Genomic DNA, 15,361 nt, shown 5'->3' with positions numbered 1-15,361 from the left:
GGAAGGAAGGAAGGAAGGAAGGAAGGGAGAGAGTTATGAAAGGAAGAAAGGAGGGAGGGAGGGAGGGTGGGAAGGAGGGAGGGAAAGAAGAAAGGGAGGAAAGGAAAGAAGGAGAAGAGAAAAAATAAAAAGAATGGAAATTCTGTTTAAATTAAGAACCATTGTGCCAACCTTATTTTGGGCACAGTTCTTTTAAGTATTCTTCGTTTTCAATACACTCTCTGTTAAAGAGTTCATTTAAATATTTATGGCTTTCTTCTTCTTGAGACTTCTTTCCTTTTCTACACTGTCGCAAGCCCTTTCTTCCACCTTTATCTTTCCAGACATACTTCTTGGTTAACCTTAGGCAACTCTAGCCTCTCCTCAATTGGACTCCCCACTTCACTGAGGAAAGAAACTTCAACGTATGCTTATTAGTTTTGTCTTTTCCCACAACTTTTCTGTCTAGATGTCCCCATGTGCATGAAGTTTACTGTAATGGATAGTAAACAATCCATTATAGAAGACAGAAACTTCTCCCTTGTGAAGAGCTCCCAGTACCAGATGCTTGTGAACAATACCAGATGCTTAGACTTCAAACATCAATGCATTTATTAACAACACTCTACATTTTATCCAAATACTCCAAACCACTATACTACCATTCTCGACAGTTTTTCATGTCTACTCTGTGGACTTATTCTTTACTACTTAAAAATTTTTTCACTTTTTCATTGCCAGAATTAACATGTGACATTATCTGTCTCAAAGTCTCTTCCAAATACTTTTTCCTCACTGGAAGGTTTTTATAGACTATGTTCAGTCTTCTCTCGGCTTTCATTTCAAACAAATTCTTTCTTCTGTTTTACTTTTATTCTTCTGCCCAAACTCTTTGTTCAGTATGTAATTCATGGACTAGTCACTTTCCCACACTAAACACCATCATTTGCAGTGATGTAGTCTGAAGGCATAAGTCATTTTCTTTGACTTTTCTTCTGCCAGGAACTCGGGGCTCATGCCTATAATCCTAGCTGCTCAGGGGGCTGTGATCTGAGGATCAAGGTCTAAAGCCAGCCCAATGAGGAAAGTCCATGAGATTCTTACCTCTAATTAAACACGAAAAGCTACAAATAGAGCTGTGGCTTAAGTAATAGAACACTAGCTTTGAGCAAAAAAAAAATCTCTAGGACAGTATGGAGGCCCTGAGTTCAACCCCCAGGACCAACACACACACATACACAAAAGTTTCCCTCATTAATAACCCAGTTCTCTGTTTTACATCAGTGTCTATAGATGAAGTTCTGATAGTCGATTCTTAGAAATACTTTCTCTCTTGATGTTTCTTTATACCAGTACTACAGTGTGTCATAATTATCCTCCTCTATAGTTATCCACTATTATTCCAGAGTAAGGATCAATCTTAGAAAATACAAAGTAAACTTCTATAACTTAGTTCCCAAATATTTAAATTTATTTGGGAGCACTGACTAGAATTTGACGTCTTAAAATATGGTAAGTATTATAACAATGGAAGTAATAAAGAAATTTACACTAAGACTGGAGACAGCTTTGGAATTATGTAACAAGAGCAATTTACAATAAGCACCAAATGCCTTTAATTAACCATCTGGAACACACAAATTACAAGAGATTCAAACTCACACTGTGGTATTGTTAGACTTATCCTAAACTTAGGCTTTCCAAGCAATTGATCCCAAGAACGTTATTTTGGAATGCAATATAGAAATCATCTTGAGGGCCACTTTAAGATAGATTCATTGAGAGATTGCATATTAATTACTTGATGTTCAACATCATTAGATATTTAAATTATACTTATATTTTTACTATTTCAATACTAAGTTGTAACATATGTTTTATTTTAGATTAAAGCAGATGTTTAGAGGGGGAAACTAAAAATAACTCATATAAGTTAAAGAATGAAATGCTTTGGTTATCTAAACTGGTGTAGAAACACAAATACGTATTTGATGAGCAGTTCTAACAGATTTTTAATCACTACCGGTATTCTCATAGCATGTGCCAAATATGCAAGGTGGCTTCATTCTTCTGCTTTGAATCATTTCCCAGTCTCCACTGGGTTTTGCTTAGTTCTACACTCCAGCATAGCTGCTACCATCTCACTTCATATTCTCTTTGGATATCCATTGTCTAGTCTGTGTTCAGGGACTGTGAACAAATTTAAATATCAGTCAAGGCAAAACACAATTAGGAAGAGAGATTTAAGACCTCCCAAATCACACATCCTTTATCTTCAAAGAAAATATTGTTTTATGATTATCTAATTTTGGTGTGTGTGTGTGTGTGTGTGCATGAGTGCATGTGTATGCTGGTCCTGGGGCTTGAACTCAGGGCCTAGGAGCTGTCCCTGAACTTCTTTTTGCTCAAGGCTACCACTGAGCCACAGCTCCACATCCAGCTTTTTCTGAGTAGTTTATTAGAGACAAGAGTCTTGGGCAGGACTTTCTTGGCCAAACTGTCTTTGAACCTCAATCCTCAGATCTCAGCTTCCTGAGTTGCTGGGATTACAGGTGTGAATAACCAATGTCTGGCATGGTCCCCTTTTTATTGCTATTTTTCTAGCTTTGTTTAATAATAATAGATAATCCTTTGTGCTTTGTAAAATACTTTCCCATATGGTACTGCATGTGAACCTTTCCTCAACTGTCATATATAGTGTTGATCACCTTTTTGTGTTTGCGTCTCTCAGAAGAGTCAACTGAGATATTGAAGAATTAAATGAGCTGCTGAGCACAGATAATTATATGTCTTTAGTTACCAGTTAGTACTCTGAAATTATATGATGAACATGAATATTTCTATCATAGTAGTAAAACTTTTTCCATTTAATCATATCTGTGTTTGGGGAAATATGTATAGGTGTTATAGAGAGGAAATGTAATCAGAAAGACAAACTTTGGATAAAATGAAAACTATTTTTTGAGAAGAAGCTTTGCCTTTTAGATAATTCTACCAACAATGCAAGAATTTTCTTTGGTGGCTTAGGATCTTACACTTATCTGTCACCTCTGCCATATCAGTGTAACTTACTTAAGTAGTAAAAAGTTAACCAGGATGGAGCTTCAGCTTATAGATCCTTGGAAAGATGTTTAAAAGGTGATTCATATTGTGTAGTACAGTATGTTATATACTATAGCATATTTAATATTTTATATAAGTAAAACAAATTGTGATATAAAACAGCCCTGAGAATTTTTAAGTACATGGGTGTAAAATCACCAAGAATTTTTTCTATTATTTATTTCTATTATTTATTATTATTATTTCTATTATTTATTTTCATACTTCTGCCTCTTCCTGGCATGGTTATACACTCTGCTTTCTTTCTGAACAGACGTCGATGAATGCCAGAATAGGGACACCTGCCAGCATGAGTGTAAAAATACCATTGGAAGCTATCAGTGTACCTGCCCACCTGGCTATCAACTCATGCTCAATGGAAAGACATGCCAAGGTAAGAAAAGCATGGGATGTTTTGCCTCCACTCAATGTATAAACAACCAAAAAGCTGTCAAAAGTTTTGGTGAATAACCAGTACTCTAATCGATTCCCCTCCTTTCACATTGGTCAGGCTTACATTTCAATATTTTGTAAACAGAAACAAAACAAGTCAGTAAGGAAAATAATTGTAATCCATCTTGGGTGTAGATTTACTTGAAGGAGCAAGAATGCCTAAGCCAGCTCCTATTATATATTTTTGAAACTTACAGCAATAGATCTCATTAATTTTTTTCACAATTCAGCTCACATTGGACAAGAGATAAGGACATTATTCACTAATTAGTGTGTGAGTGAATCATTATTTTATATTCTTATCTCTCAGACTTATTTTTATAGCAGTCAATAGATAGAGAACTCATTCTGTCTTTGAATCTACATATGATGCAGATTATTGAATGTTAGTTTTACAGAATATTATTTTTAGTGTCTTTTATTGTAAAAATATTGTACAGAGGGGTTACATGAGTAGGGTAATGAGTACATTTCCTGTCGAGCATGGGTACCTCCTCCTTTGTTTTTCCCCTACCATCCCTTCTCTCCCCACCTCCTCAACTCCTCCCTCCCCCCCCCGCCCGCCAAGTTGTAAAGTTTGTTTTTAACATAGTGTCTTGTACATCTCATTGTTACAATGGGTCAACCTGTATCCTTATTTCAGAATTTTGTTATTTCCCTTCCCCTCCCCAAATGAGAAAAATGTATATACAAGATACAGAGCACTGACATCAAATACAGTGAAAACAGAGGTTAAGCTTTACAGAATATAAAAGGTTTAGAATAGATGAATAAGGGAGAAAATGATGAAAAAGGTGACATTGATCAAGATGCATTATATTCATAAACTGAATGGATCAAGAAAATGTGGTATATATATATATATATATATATATATATATATATATATATATATATATATATATCCAATGGAATTCTATGCCTCCATCAGAAAGAATAACACCATCCCATTTGAAAGACTTGGAAAAAATTATATTAAGTGAAGTAAGCCAGGCCCAAAGAAACATAGGTCCCATGGTTTCCCTTATTTGCAATTACTAGTACATGTGTAGGACAAGCAGAAAAGGCCAAAAGCTATGTACACATTACCATATAAGATGATGTTAAGCAAAATGAACCCCAAGATAGGGACACAAATATCTTTTTTCTTTCTTGTTATTGTTTCTAAAGTATTTATAATGTACCATGTGATTTTTTTGTTGCTTTGTATGTTCCTCCCCCATGATATAACCCCTGTTTTCACTGTATTTGATGTCGGTGCCCTGCATCTTGTATATACACTGCTCTAATTTGGGGAGGGGAAGGGAAAAAACAAAATACTTAAATAAGCATATAGGTTGACCCATTGTAACAATGAGATGTACAAAACACTATGTTGAAAATGAACTTTACAACTTTGGTGGGGGGGGGTAAAGGTTGGAGTGAAGGGATGGTAGGGGGAAACAAAGGAGGAGGCAATAATGCTCAATAGGAAATGTACTCATTACCTTACTCATGGAACTGTAACCCCTCTGTACAGCACTTTTACAATAAAAATGTACCAAAAAATAGAAAGTGTTATATCATATTCTCACAGAGAATATTCTTCTGTTCCAAATTTTGCCAGTTGATTTTTTAATTGCCCTCATCCCTCATTTACCTCCAAACAACCCTCAGTTTTCATTTATGCTACAGAGTGGAAAACACTGTGAGAAAATCAGAAACAGCTGCCATCTGAAACACTTGTGATTTGAGTGGGTTGCATATTTTTGTGGTGTTTAAAAAGACATGAGAAAAAACAATTAATGTCTTTTACAGAACTCATTAAATTGGAGTTTCTCTTACAGCTAGAGAAAGTGTTTGAGGCAATTATGAGGAGCAAATGGCTTTTCTGTTCACATATGTTATCTGAAAGCTCCATGATTGAAATGTGAGAAAGGGGAATATAAAGTGAACTTAGCTTGAAAGGACAAACTCTCCTCAAACATGGAAGTCACCAGACTCATCTGAAAAGCAAAATAGAGAGAGGCATGAGAAATCAAGATATTTGTCAAAGCACAGAGAAGAAGCTAAAAGATCCTCATGCTAATTTTATACATAACTAATTTTATTCTGAAAATTTAGAAAGATTGTATAGATGAGGACACTCATTTTTCCATGTTTATTAAAAATAATTCATCATCTTTATCAAGAACCCAAATTAAGTGTACTTTCTATAAAGTAGATGTATTAAGTATTTTGTCCTAAATTATGTTCTAATATCCAGGAGCACTTGGTTAAAGCATTCTTATGTTCTAAAGCTTTTAATGTAAAAACTGTTCAGCACATGTTAGGGTATTTGCTTCTATCATACATATAAGTATCTATATAACATACTTATGTAAAAGCACAAATCATCACTGTCCACTAACAGTAAAGAAGAACCTGTCTTTATTATTTCCTGTCTTCCTTTGGAAGAGGGAAGTAGTTTTGTTTTATTTTAGTTTTTGTTTTCCTTGTTTTTTTGTCACTCTAGCACTTGAGCCACAGCTCCAGCCCTGCTTTGTGCTGAATAATTGAAGAAGGAAACTCAGGAATTTTTCTTTCAAGGACTGAGACCTCAATCCTCAAACCCTTGGCATCCTGAGTAGCTAGCTAGGATTCCGGGCATGAGTCACTAGTGTCCAATTTGTCTTCTTTTTCTCTTTTTTTTTCTTTTTTTTAAAGGATAGTGTGTAGAATGACTGAGTTGAGAAGAGTGAATGACTATTGAGTCCTTAATCCTGGGAAGAAGTAATAGACAAAAGTAAAGGGAGGGTTATTTTCCTGGAAGCTCACTACTTATAAGGAATTGACATAAAAGGCCTGTTTCTTATAGAAAGCAAACCTTATGCTCTAAGAAGAAGCACTTTATGTAATAGATTCACATTCAGCCAGTAAGAAGCTATGATTAATTTACCAGGTTTCCTTATCCATACAGATGTGTCTCCATGCCACCATTACCATGCTTCCCTAGAGACCTAGCCCCACACTTCCGCATGAATTCACTATAAAAGTTACAGATAAAGTGAAATGTTAGAAACGGATAGGGTGGAGAACATTTGCAATGAGGGGGGAAAAAAGATAAAGCTAATTGGATTGCTTCCACATTTTCCCAGAGGACTTTTCACTTCATTTCTAAGATAATCTCAGTTTGTTAAGGGGATAAAGCATTTCTGACATATAAAACCATATTAGAAATTGGTTCACAGTGATAATGGTCTTAACTGATAAAGATATTGTTTCCCACTAGATTTCATTCCTGTAGGGAAACTGGTAGCAAAACCGCAGTACATCATCATTGTCAACATACGTAACTAAAAACTACCTACCATATACCTTTCTAGCACACAATTTGTTTTACTTGTATAGACTGTTATTAAACTTAAAGGAAATAAGTACATTATGCGTTTCTTATAAAACAATGTGTTTGGAATTTAAAATATACTTTTTTATGGTATTGGGGTATTAACTTGCTAGGCAGGATCACTTCCATTGAGACTAACAGCCCAAAATCTACATTTTTAATACAAAAGTGCAGGCAGTAAATAATTGATATTTAGCATACACAATTAATGAAATGTCTCTTGGAATTCCTTCTTTCCATTTCTTTTCCTTTTTTTTTTTTTTTGCCTGTACTGAGAGTCAGACTCAGGGTCTGGGTACTTGTGTACTGTCACTTAGCCTTTTTAGCTCAAAGCTGGTATTCTACCACTTGATCCACAAGTACACTTCTAATTTTTTTTTTGGGGGGGGTGTCTGGTCATGGGGCCTGAACTCTGAGCCTGGGCGCTGTCCCTCAGCTCTTCAGCTCAAGGCTAGCACTCTACCACTTGAGCCACAGCGCCACTTCTGGCTTTTTTCTTTTTGCTTATGTGGTGCTGAGGAATTGAACCCAGGGCCTCATGCATACAAGGCAAGTGCTCTACCACTGAGCCACCTTCCCAGCCCCCACTTCTAATATTTTTGTGGCAAATTGGAATCTCATAGACTTGCCTGTTAGGGCTGGCTTTGAACCATGATCCTCCAATTTCAGTCTTCTGAGAGATAGAATTATCGCCATGAGCTACCGCACCTTGTTCATTTTTCTATTTTAATGGTAGGGCTCACCAAATCATTACACTAATTGTGGTTGAAAGGTCATTATATAGCTACAGAAGTGTAGCCATAGAAGTAACCTACAATATTTATATGTACCTATTGGTTAGCATTGATCCCCTGATAGAAAAACATTGGACTTTCAGGACCCATATATTAGGAAAACTGCTTTGGATTCAGATAGTTGTAAGTATTCTCTTCTGTGTAGCAGAATCGATTTATTGCTTAAGAAAGAGGAATGCTGTAGTTACCCACATACAACCAATTGACTTAAAATGTGTAAACGTTATGTTTCCCTCACACATTTTCATATTAGTCTTTAAAGTCTCTTATCGAAAGGTTAAAATACACACAACATATATGACTTCTCTTATTGTTTAATGTGCTTTGGAGTTTGTGTTTGAATTCCTCACTTCATAGGAGGTGACTACTATGTAATTTAAGTGTATAGTTATTGTTAATCCAATCATGTTAGAAAAAGTTTAAATGTCATCTTTTTCTGTCCAATTAGAAGTGTTAGTAGGTGTTCCCATGACAACCAAGTCACATAATAATGGAGAGGTGAGACCATAGCTTGCTACCATCAATCTGTATTTCTAATATTCTCTTTTTAAAATATCTCTTCAAATATTGCAGCCTTCCTTTGGTTCTGGAATTGCTGGCAACCTTTCTTTCATAAGGCAGATAAAAGCTGTAAAAAGAGAGAAAGGAAAGGAGATGTCCAGACCAACAGAAGTTCTCTGGCAGATTGATATTAGGAAGGAGAATGTGTAGAAAATAAGGATACAGAAATGGATTTCCTGAAATATTTGTCAAACCTCATAAGAGAAGGACTTCCTGTACACCAGAGAGGATGAAGATCCCAGTTTAAAAAGGATTGTTCTAAAAATATGGCCTTAAAGTTGGAATCCTAAAACTCTTTACACCAAGAGTTTTTAATCAAATATTAGAGATGCTCTTTCCAGAAAACTCTGTCAATCATTTTCTGACTCTGCCTCCCTCATTCTCCTCTTCCTTTTCCTCCTTCTCCTATCTCTACACATGTACATTCATATTCATACACAAAGATTTTCAGTGTACCTAATGCTCAAATATAGATCAAGTGTAAACTCATGGAGCAAAAACATTTATTTTCAGAAAGCTCCAAAAAAAAGTGTTCTTTAACTCTATGTTAATATGTCTTAATCGGGGCAGGTGGCTCAGTGGTAGAGTGCTTGCCTTGCATGCATGAGGCCCTGGGTTCAATTCCTTGGCATCACATAAGCAGAAAAGGCAGAAGTGATGCTGTAGCTTAAGTGGTAGAGCTCTAGCTTTGAGCTGAAGAGCTCAGAGACAGCATTCAGGCCCAGAGTTCAAGCTCACGACCGACCTCCCAAAAAAGTCTTAATTCTGTTGATTTAAATATGTTTCTATATGATAATAACTCTTCAGAAAATAACAGAATCAACCATTTTTTTGCATACTTCACCAACCATAGAGCAGCCATTCAGCTGTGGATGGACTATACAAACAAATCAGTAGACTCTGTTCCCTTTGATCAAGTTTGGATTCTGGTTCTTGAGTCATTCACTTGATCTCATCGTAGTCTTTGTTTTCTCTCTTTCCTCTACATCTCACTGACCTCTGAAGTCACTCCTGAATTCATCATGTGGCATCTTTAATTTCTACTATCCTACTTACACTCAACAATTTAAACTTACAGGATACCAGGCAATGATCACACACATTGAAAGAGATTCTTCACTTGAAAAATATTCACTGGGCTGGAAATATAGCTTATTGATAAGAGTACTTGCCTAGTATGCATGAAGCCCTGGGTTTGATTCCCCCTCAGTACCACATAAACAGTAAAAGCCAAAAGCCAAAAATGGTATTGTGGCTCAAGTGGTAGAGTGCTAGCCTTGAGCAAAAGAAGCTCAGGGACAGTATTCAGGACAGTGCCCTGAGATTAAGCCCCAAGACTAGCAATATATATATATATATATATATATATATATATATATTCACAAGTGTCTTTTAAACTTTTAGCTCCTTGGTAGCACAACAAAACTTCTCCATAAAATTGAATGCCCTCAATTTTTTCCAAATTTAAGAGTCACCAGAGAGCTCTCAACAGTTCTTCTTCTACTCTTGTGGTTCTCAGTTTTTGGTGTCTTTTCACATACATTAAAGAAATGCTTCCTTAAAGCAATCTGGAGAGTGAATGCAGAGATTCTGGGGTTCTTTTGTTGAAGCTTAAGTATGAGAAATAAGTTCATTCATGGACATTCAGTTACCAGCGCCTGCTTAAAGAGCCTTTCCTGACCTTCACTGCTGACACCCTTGTCTTGTTCTGGCCCTAGATATTGATGAATGTCTGGAGCAGAACATACGCTGCGGGCCAAATCGCATGTGCTTCAACATGAGAGGAAGCTACCAGTGCATCGACACGCCCTGTCCACCCAACTACCAACGGGATCCCATGACTGAGTATGTCTTGTCTTTTCCTCCCAGATATGTGCATCATCTCTCTCCTTGGTAAAATAAACCCTGGTTGCAGTCATGTATAACTCAGAGAAAGTCAGTACCTCAAGACAATGTGCATCTACCATGTACTCCTTCTTCAAGGAATGAGCAAGAAATGAGTTCCTTTAGCTAGCTTCTCCACACAGAATCACCATGTAACAACCTGGGCTCTAGCTCAGCAACAAGCATGTTACACAATAATAGCGCCCGCCTTTCTTTCAAATTTTCTGGTATAAATTTGTGCTTCCTTAGAATTCTGAATTCTTTGCTCCCATAGAGGCCTACAAGAAGTACTGATTCTATTGCTGGAATGATTCATGATGCCAGGAAGAAAGCAAGAGCATCTAGGATAAGTCAAGGGTCTGTTCATCTGCAATATCTGAGAAAAGTCTTTTCGAGGTTCTGAATAAAATATCTTATTTCCATCTCCTCTAACAAATGTTTTACCCTAACCAGATGCCACAGTAACAATGCTTGAAAACAAGGGGAAATGTTCATCCTTGTTTAGTCCTTGCCTGCAAAGCACAGGTGTTTCTGAAACAAAATAGAACTCATTGCAAGTTCCCACTTTGTTTTCTTCTTGGTAATGCTTATGAAGTCACTGTCACAAGTGTGGGTTGCCTAGAAAGCCCATTTGCTATTGCTCTCCTAGGAATCGGAAAAAGAAAGAGAAAATTTAAAACATAGACTATTATATGTCTAAAAAAAACCCTGTGACTGAAGAACCAGTCTTCATTAAATGCTCTTGTGTGTTTCTTTTTTCTTTCAAATGTTAGTACATTAAAGTGATCGTGACACAAAAGACAGTCAAAATAGAGATTTTATCTTTTATTATTTTTAGGAACATCAGCCAAATATAAATGTAGCTTATTTCAGAAGTTGACAGTGTTAGATTAGATATAATTTAAACTTAGTGTATATTTTTTTCTCTTTAAGAAGTGCTTGTTTCCAACGTATAGACAGATACTTCTGTTTCCCAAACTGCTTCATTTTAACTGATTCATTAGGGATGAAATGTAGCTCAAAGATAGAGCATGTGTTTAGCATGCACAAAGCCCTGGTTTAATCCCCAGGATCCTCAGCCAAAAAGAAAGAAATCAATGTATAGTATTCATGCTAGCTCACATGTTTCTGATTTAAATGGAGCAGAGAGATACTTGACTCTAGACTGTGTATTCTAAGAGCCATATGGCATCTGGTTTGAGTTAATAACATCAAACACACTGTCTTCTGCACCTAAGGCCTAAATGTTGACCTAAACGTTGTCATGGGTCATGACCACCAGCATCAGCCCTTGTCCTGCCTCCAAGATGGATAACTTTGTGCATTTTGCCTATGTATTTTCCTTAGGTTCTGCCTCAAGAACTGTCCACCCAATGATCTGGAATGTGCCTTGAGCCCATATGCCTTGGAATATAAACTTATCTCCCTTCCCTTTGGAATAGCTGCCAATCAAGATTTAATCCGACTGGTTGCATACACGCAGGATGGAGTGATACATCCCAGGACAACTTTCCTCATGGTAGATGAGGACCAGACTGTTCCTTTTGCCTTACGGGATGAAAATCTGAAAGGAGTGGTGTACACGACAAGACCACTACGGGAGCCAGAGACCTACCGCATGCGGGTGCGAGCTTTATCCTACAGTGCCAATGGGACCCTTGAGTATCAGACCACATTTATTGTTTATATAGCTGTATCTGCCTATCCATACTAAGCAGCTCTCCTGAGCCTGTTACACATATTTAAGCCACATTAATCATGGAAACAAGTGCGCTCCGCGTTAGTGTCTCAACAGTTGCCGCCTTGGCAGCTTGGAAATGGTGCTATGCTCTCTTTTGTGTGCCTTCTTTGGTACTGCTGAGGTGTTTTTAATCATCCCACTGCAGTCTTATCTTTTTGGAAGGTTCTAGAAGAGTCCTTTCTTATTTCCTTTATTTATTACACTGGAGAAGTGACGTCCCAAAGATAATTCTGAACATCGAACAGGACATAGCAGTGAGGATTTATAGTAGCCGGAATCATTTTCCTGAAAGCAAAAGCCAAGCAGAAACAACTACTTCTAAGTCAAATCAAATTTTTGAGCATTTTGCTATTTTTAATAAAACTAGTTGCTCTGTGTTCTGGGGGGAAACTTAGTATAACATCAAGAGATATTTTTAAATCTTGATACTTTACAATAAGGCTATTCATGTACTCTCATTTTCAATGAAGAAACCTAAATACCACACAATTTAAAGCTATAGCTACTTGAAGGTTTCTTTGAATCCAAGTGGTGCTTACCTTGACTGGAAATCCAAAAAAAAAGGAGATTATTTCTAATGATCTGGTAAAAATCATCAGAACCATTTATAATAATAAGAAAAGAAGTCACTTTGTCCTCAGGCATCTGTCCTTGGTGCAGATATTTGCTCAAATGTTTTAAAGTAACCATACATTAATTGAGCTCCATAACTTTTACATTCCATGTTTTAAATTTTCCTGTCAAGTAAAACAATTTTTCAAATATAGGACAGGTTTGTTTTTGTTTAAATCTTGTATGTTCAAATTAACATGTTAAACGTCAATACACTGTACATGGTACTAACCAACTCTGCCAGCAATTGCCAAGATGTATTCTATTTTTATGAAGTGTACATATATTATCTTTGTGTGCATTTTCTATATAATATCTGGATGGACTCTTTTATAAAGTTATTTTATAAAAAAATGTTGCAGTAAAATCAGCATAAATAAAATGTTCATATTCTTTTTCTTAACTTCTTTGAGAACCTAAAACTGTTCTTTTGTTTACAGCTACAAGTGGTAGTGAAATGCACAGTCACACATATAAATAAGTATATATCACAATAGCCCTTGAGATGGGTGGTATTATTATTCATATCTTATGGAAACATGAACGAAAACAACTAGTGCAACTTCCTTAATACCGCACAGCTAGTTAGTGGCAGTAATGTCATTCTTTCTATCTTCTATGACCCTAAGTGAAATGCTGGCTCTACTATATGACAATTTTCTCATTCATCTTTATAGTTTTCTGGCCAGGTAGAATAGCTCATACTGTGATCTCAGCTCTTTGGGAGACAGAGATTGGGAGAATTGTGCTTCAAGGTTAGCGTTGGCAAAAACTTAGCAAGATCCCCTCTCCCCCTCCACCCCGACACACACACCCAATGTCATCATCAACAACAAAAAAGTAGGCTTGATGATGATGATTCATACTTGTTATCTCAGCTATGTTGGGGTGGTTTTAAGTAGGATAATTGTGGCCCAGGCCAGCTGTCGGCAAAAATATGAGAACCTATCTGAAAAATAACTATAGTCAAAAGACTGAGGACATGTCTCATGTAGTAACAAGCATAATACCCTGAATTCAAAAATAAGTACCATCAAAATTAAAATGAGAGTTTTAAATGTCCTTTAACCTTATCTCAGGGCAATATGTCTCCCACTTGTGACAGGTATTAAACTGTTGAGGGCCAAACTATGGACTATGATTTGAGGACACCTTGGTCAAAGATAGTGAGGCTCTAGCTCACATACAACTGCTGAGGATGTGGCTCATGTGATAGAGTCTGGACAAGCATGTGGTATGAGGCTCCACATTCAACTCCAGTACAACAGACTGGTTTAATTTGTTCAAGCAAAGTTTTTCATCTCAAACTTGTCTTCTAATATATTGTCCTATCTCACTGAAGACTTGTGGAAATGTTCTAGACAGTCAAGTCAAGATAATCTTCACTCTTCATACCTTAAGAAAGATATTATAGGGGCTAGGAATGTGGCTTAGTGGTAGAGTACTTGCCTAGCATGCATGAAGCCCTGGGTTTGATTCATCAGTACCACCTACACAGAGAAAGGCAGAAGTGGTGCTGTGGCTCAATTGGTAGAGTGCCTGCCTTGAGCACAGAGAGGCTCAAAGACAGTGCCTAAGCTCTGAGTTCAAGCCCAGGACCAGCAAAAAAAATCATCTTATGATCCAGTTTTGTAAACAATTTCAACACCAGATTCTGACAAATTGATTTTCTTTCTTCTTTCTAAAATCAGATTATATCAACTTTGCTCATTTCTCTCTCCCACATTCTTCAAGCACAGATGCACAGCGTAGTAACCAGACATGACTACACGTAGTCATTGGGAACACACTTCTAGTTGCTACAATATTTGATTTGGAAATTCCCCCATGGCGCAGAAGATCCAGCCAGAATCTTGACTTTATTTATGTATTTATTTATTTGAAGCTTTAAGAAGTTGTACAAAGGTGTTGCCCTTAAACAAAGCAATCTCTCAACACCCTATCTCTTGATTAATGTCATCCTTTTCAACATTCTCAAGGACTTGTGACAAACTTCCTTTGACACATCACATAATCTCTTCAGTAGGTGAGCAAGTTACGCAATGAATGCTCCCACGAATGAATGCTCTCGGTTAGGATGGCAGAGTAGGCTGATATCCAGTGTAACTGTGAGGAGCAAGCCCACATTTTGGCTGTTGTTACTGCAGTCTCCTGAGCCCACAAATTCTACAAATGCTCCAGATAGGAAGACTATGGCATAAAAAGGAAGGGCTCCAAAGGAAGGAAACTTGAAAGTCAAATGAGAAATTAATAGGTAAGATTTAGATTTAGATGTCATAAGGAATTTGCTTTTAACATGGTTACTTACTCTGATGTTAACATGAAAACAAGTATGATTGACTAGAAGATAGTCAATTTATTTTTTAAGAGCCCGCTGGTAAATATTTAGACACTTCATGCCATAGGGCTGCAATTGCTTCTACTTAACTCTGCTGTTTACCAGAAAAGCTGCTGTCAAGCATAACACAGAAATATACATTCCAATGATATTTTGTTTACAAAATCAGGCTGCACTTGGCTTACAGGGCATAGTTTATTCTACAAGGAGTATAATTCATTTTTCCTTCACAACAGCCCAATCTAAGCCCAGTGTATAGTTAAGAAAGAAGCAATGGCTATCACTACTTGTGTAACAAAATGCTTTCCTCAGTGTGGGCAATCATGCTACATCACTATATAATACATTCTTTACATTAACCTGGCCTGCAGACTTAGCTGCTTCACTAGCAACCACATTGAATTATCATTGATAAATACACACAAGCACATAGAACTCTATGTTGGGTGAGTTAACTGTCTACTTACCATTTTTGCATTTTTAATCGATCTTGATGAGCCAAGTAAACCAGAAATATGATGCTTCCAAGATAT

At 36.8% G+C, this 15,361-nt stretch overlaps 1 protein-coding gene across 1 annotated transcript in view; it reads left to right on the top strand.

Annotated features, from left to right (window-relative positions):
• Window positions 1–12,870, top strand: part of Hmcn1 (hemicentin 1) — a 450,607-nt gene extending 437,737 nt beyond the window's left edge. Inside the window, exons 102-104 of the mRNA XM_013021737.1 lie at window positions 3,356–3,475; window positions 9,972–10,098; window positions 11,485–12,870. Coding sequence (XP_012877191.1) covers window positions 3,356–3,475; window positions 9,972–10,098; window positions 11,485–11,851 — 614 coding nt within the window. The 3' untranslated portion in view covers window positions 11,852–12,870. The remainder of the gene's footprint in view (window positions 1–3,355; window positions 3,476–9,971; window positions 10,099–11,484) is intronic.
• The last annotated feature ends 2,491 nt before the right edge of the window (window positions 12,871–15,361 follow it).

This window comes from Dipodomys ordii, unplaced genomic scaffold (genome assembly GCF_000151885.1).
Source record: "Dipodomys ordii isolate 6190 unplaced genomic scaffold, Dord_2.0 Scaffold57, whole genome shotgun sequence".
NCBI lineage: Eukaryota > Metazoa > Chordata > Mammalia > Rodentia > Heteromyidae > Dipodomys > Dipodomys ordii.
Note: the sequence above shows the minus strand (reverse complement) of the source record. Positions and strands in the feature narration are given on the sequence as shown.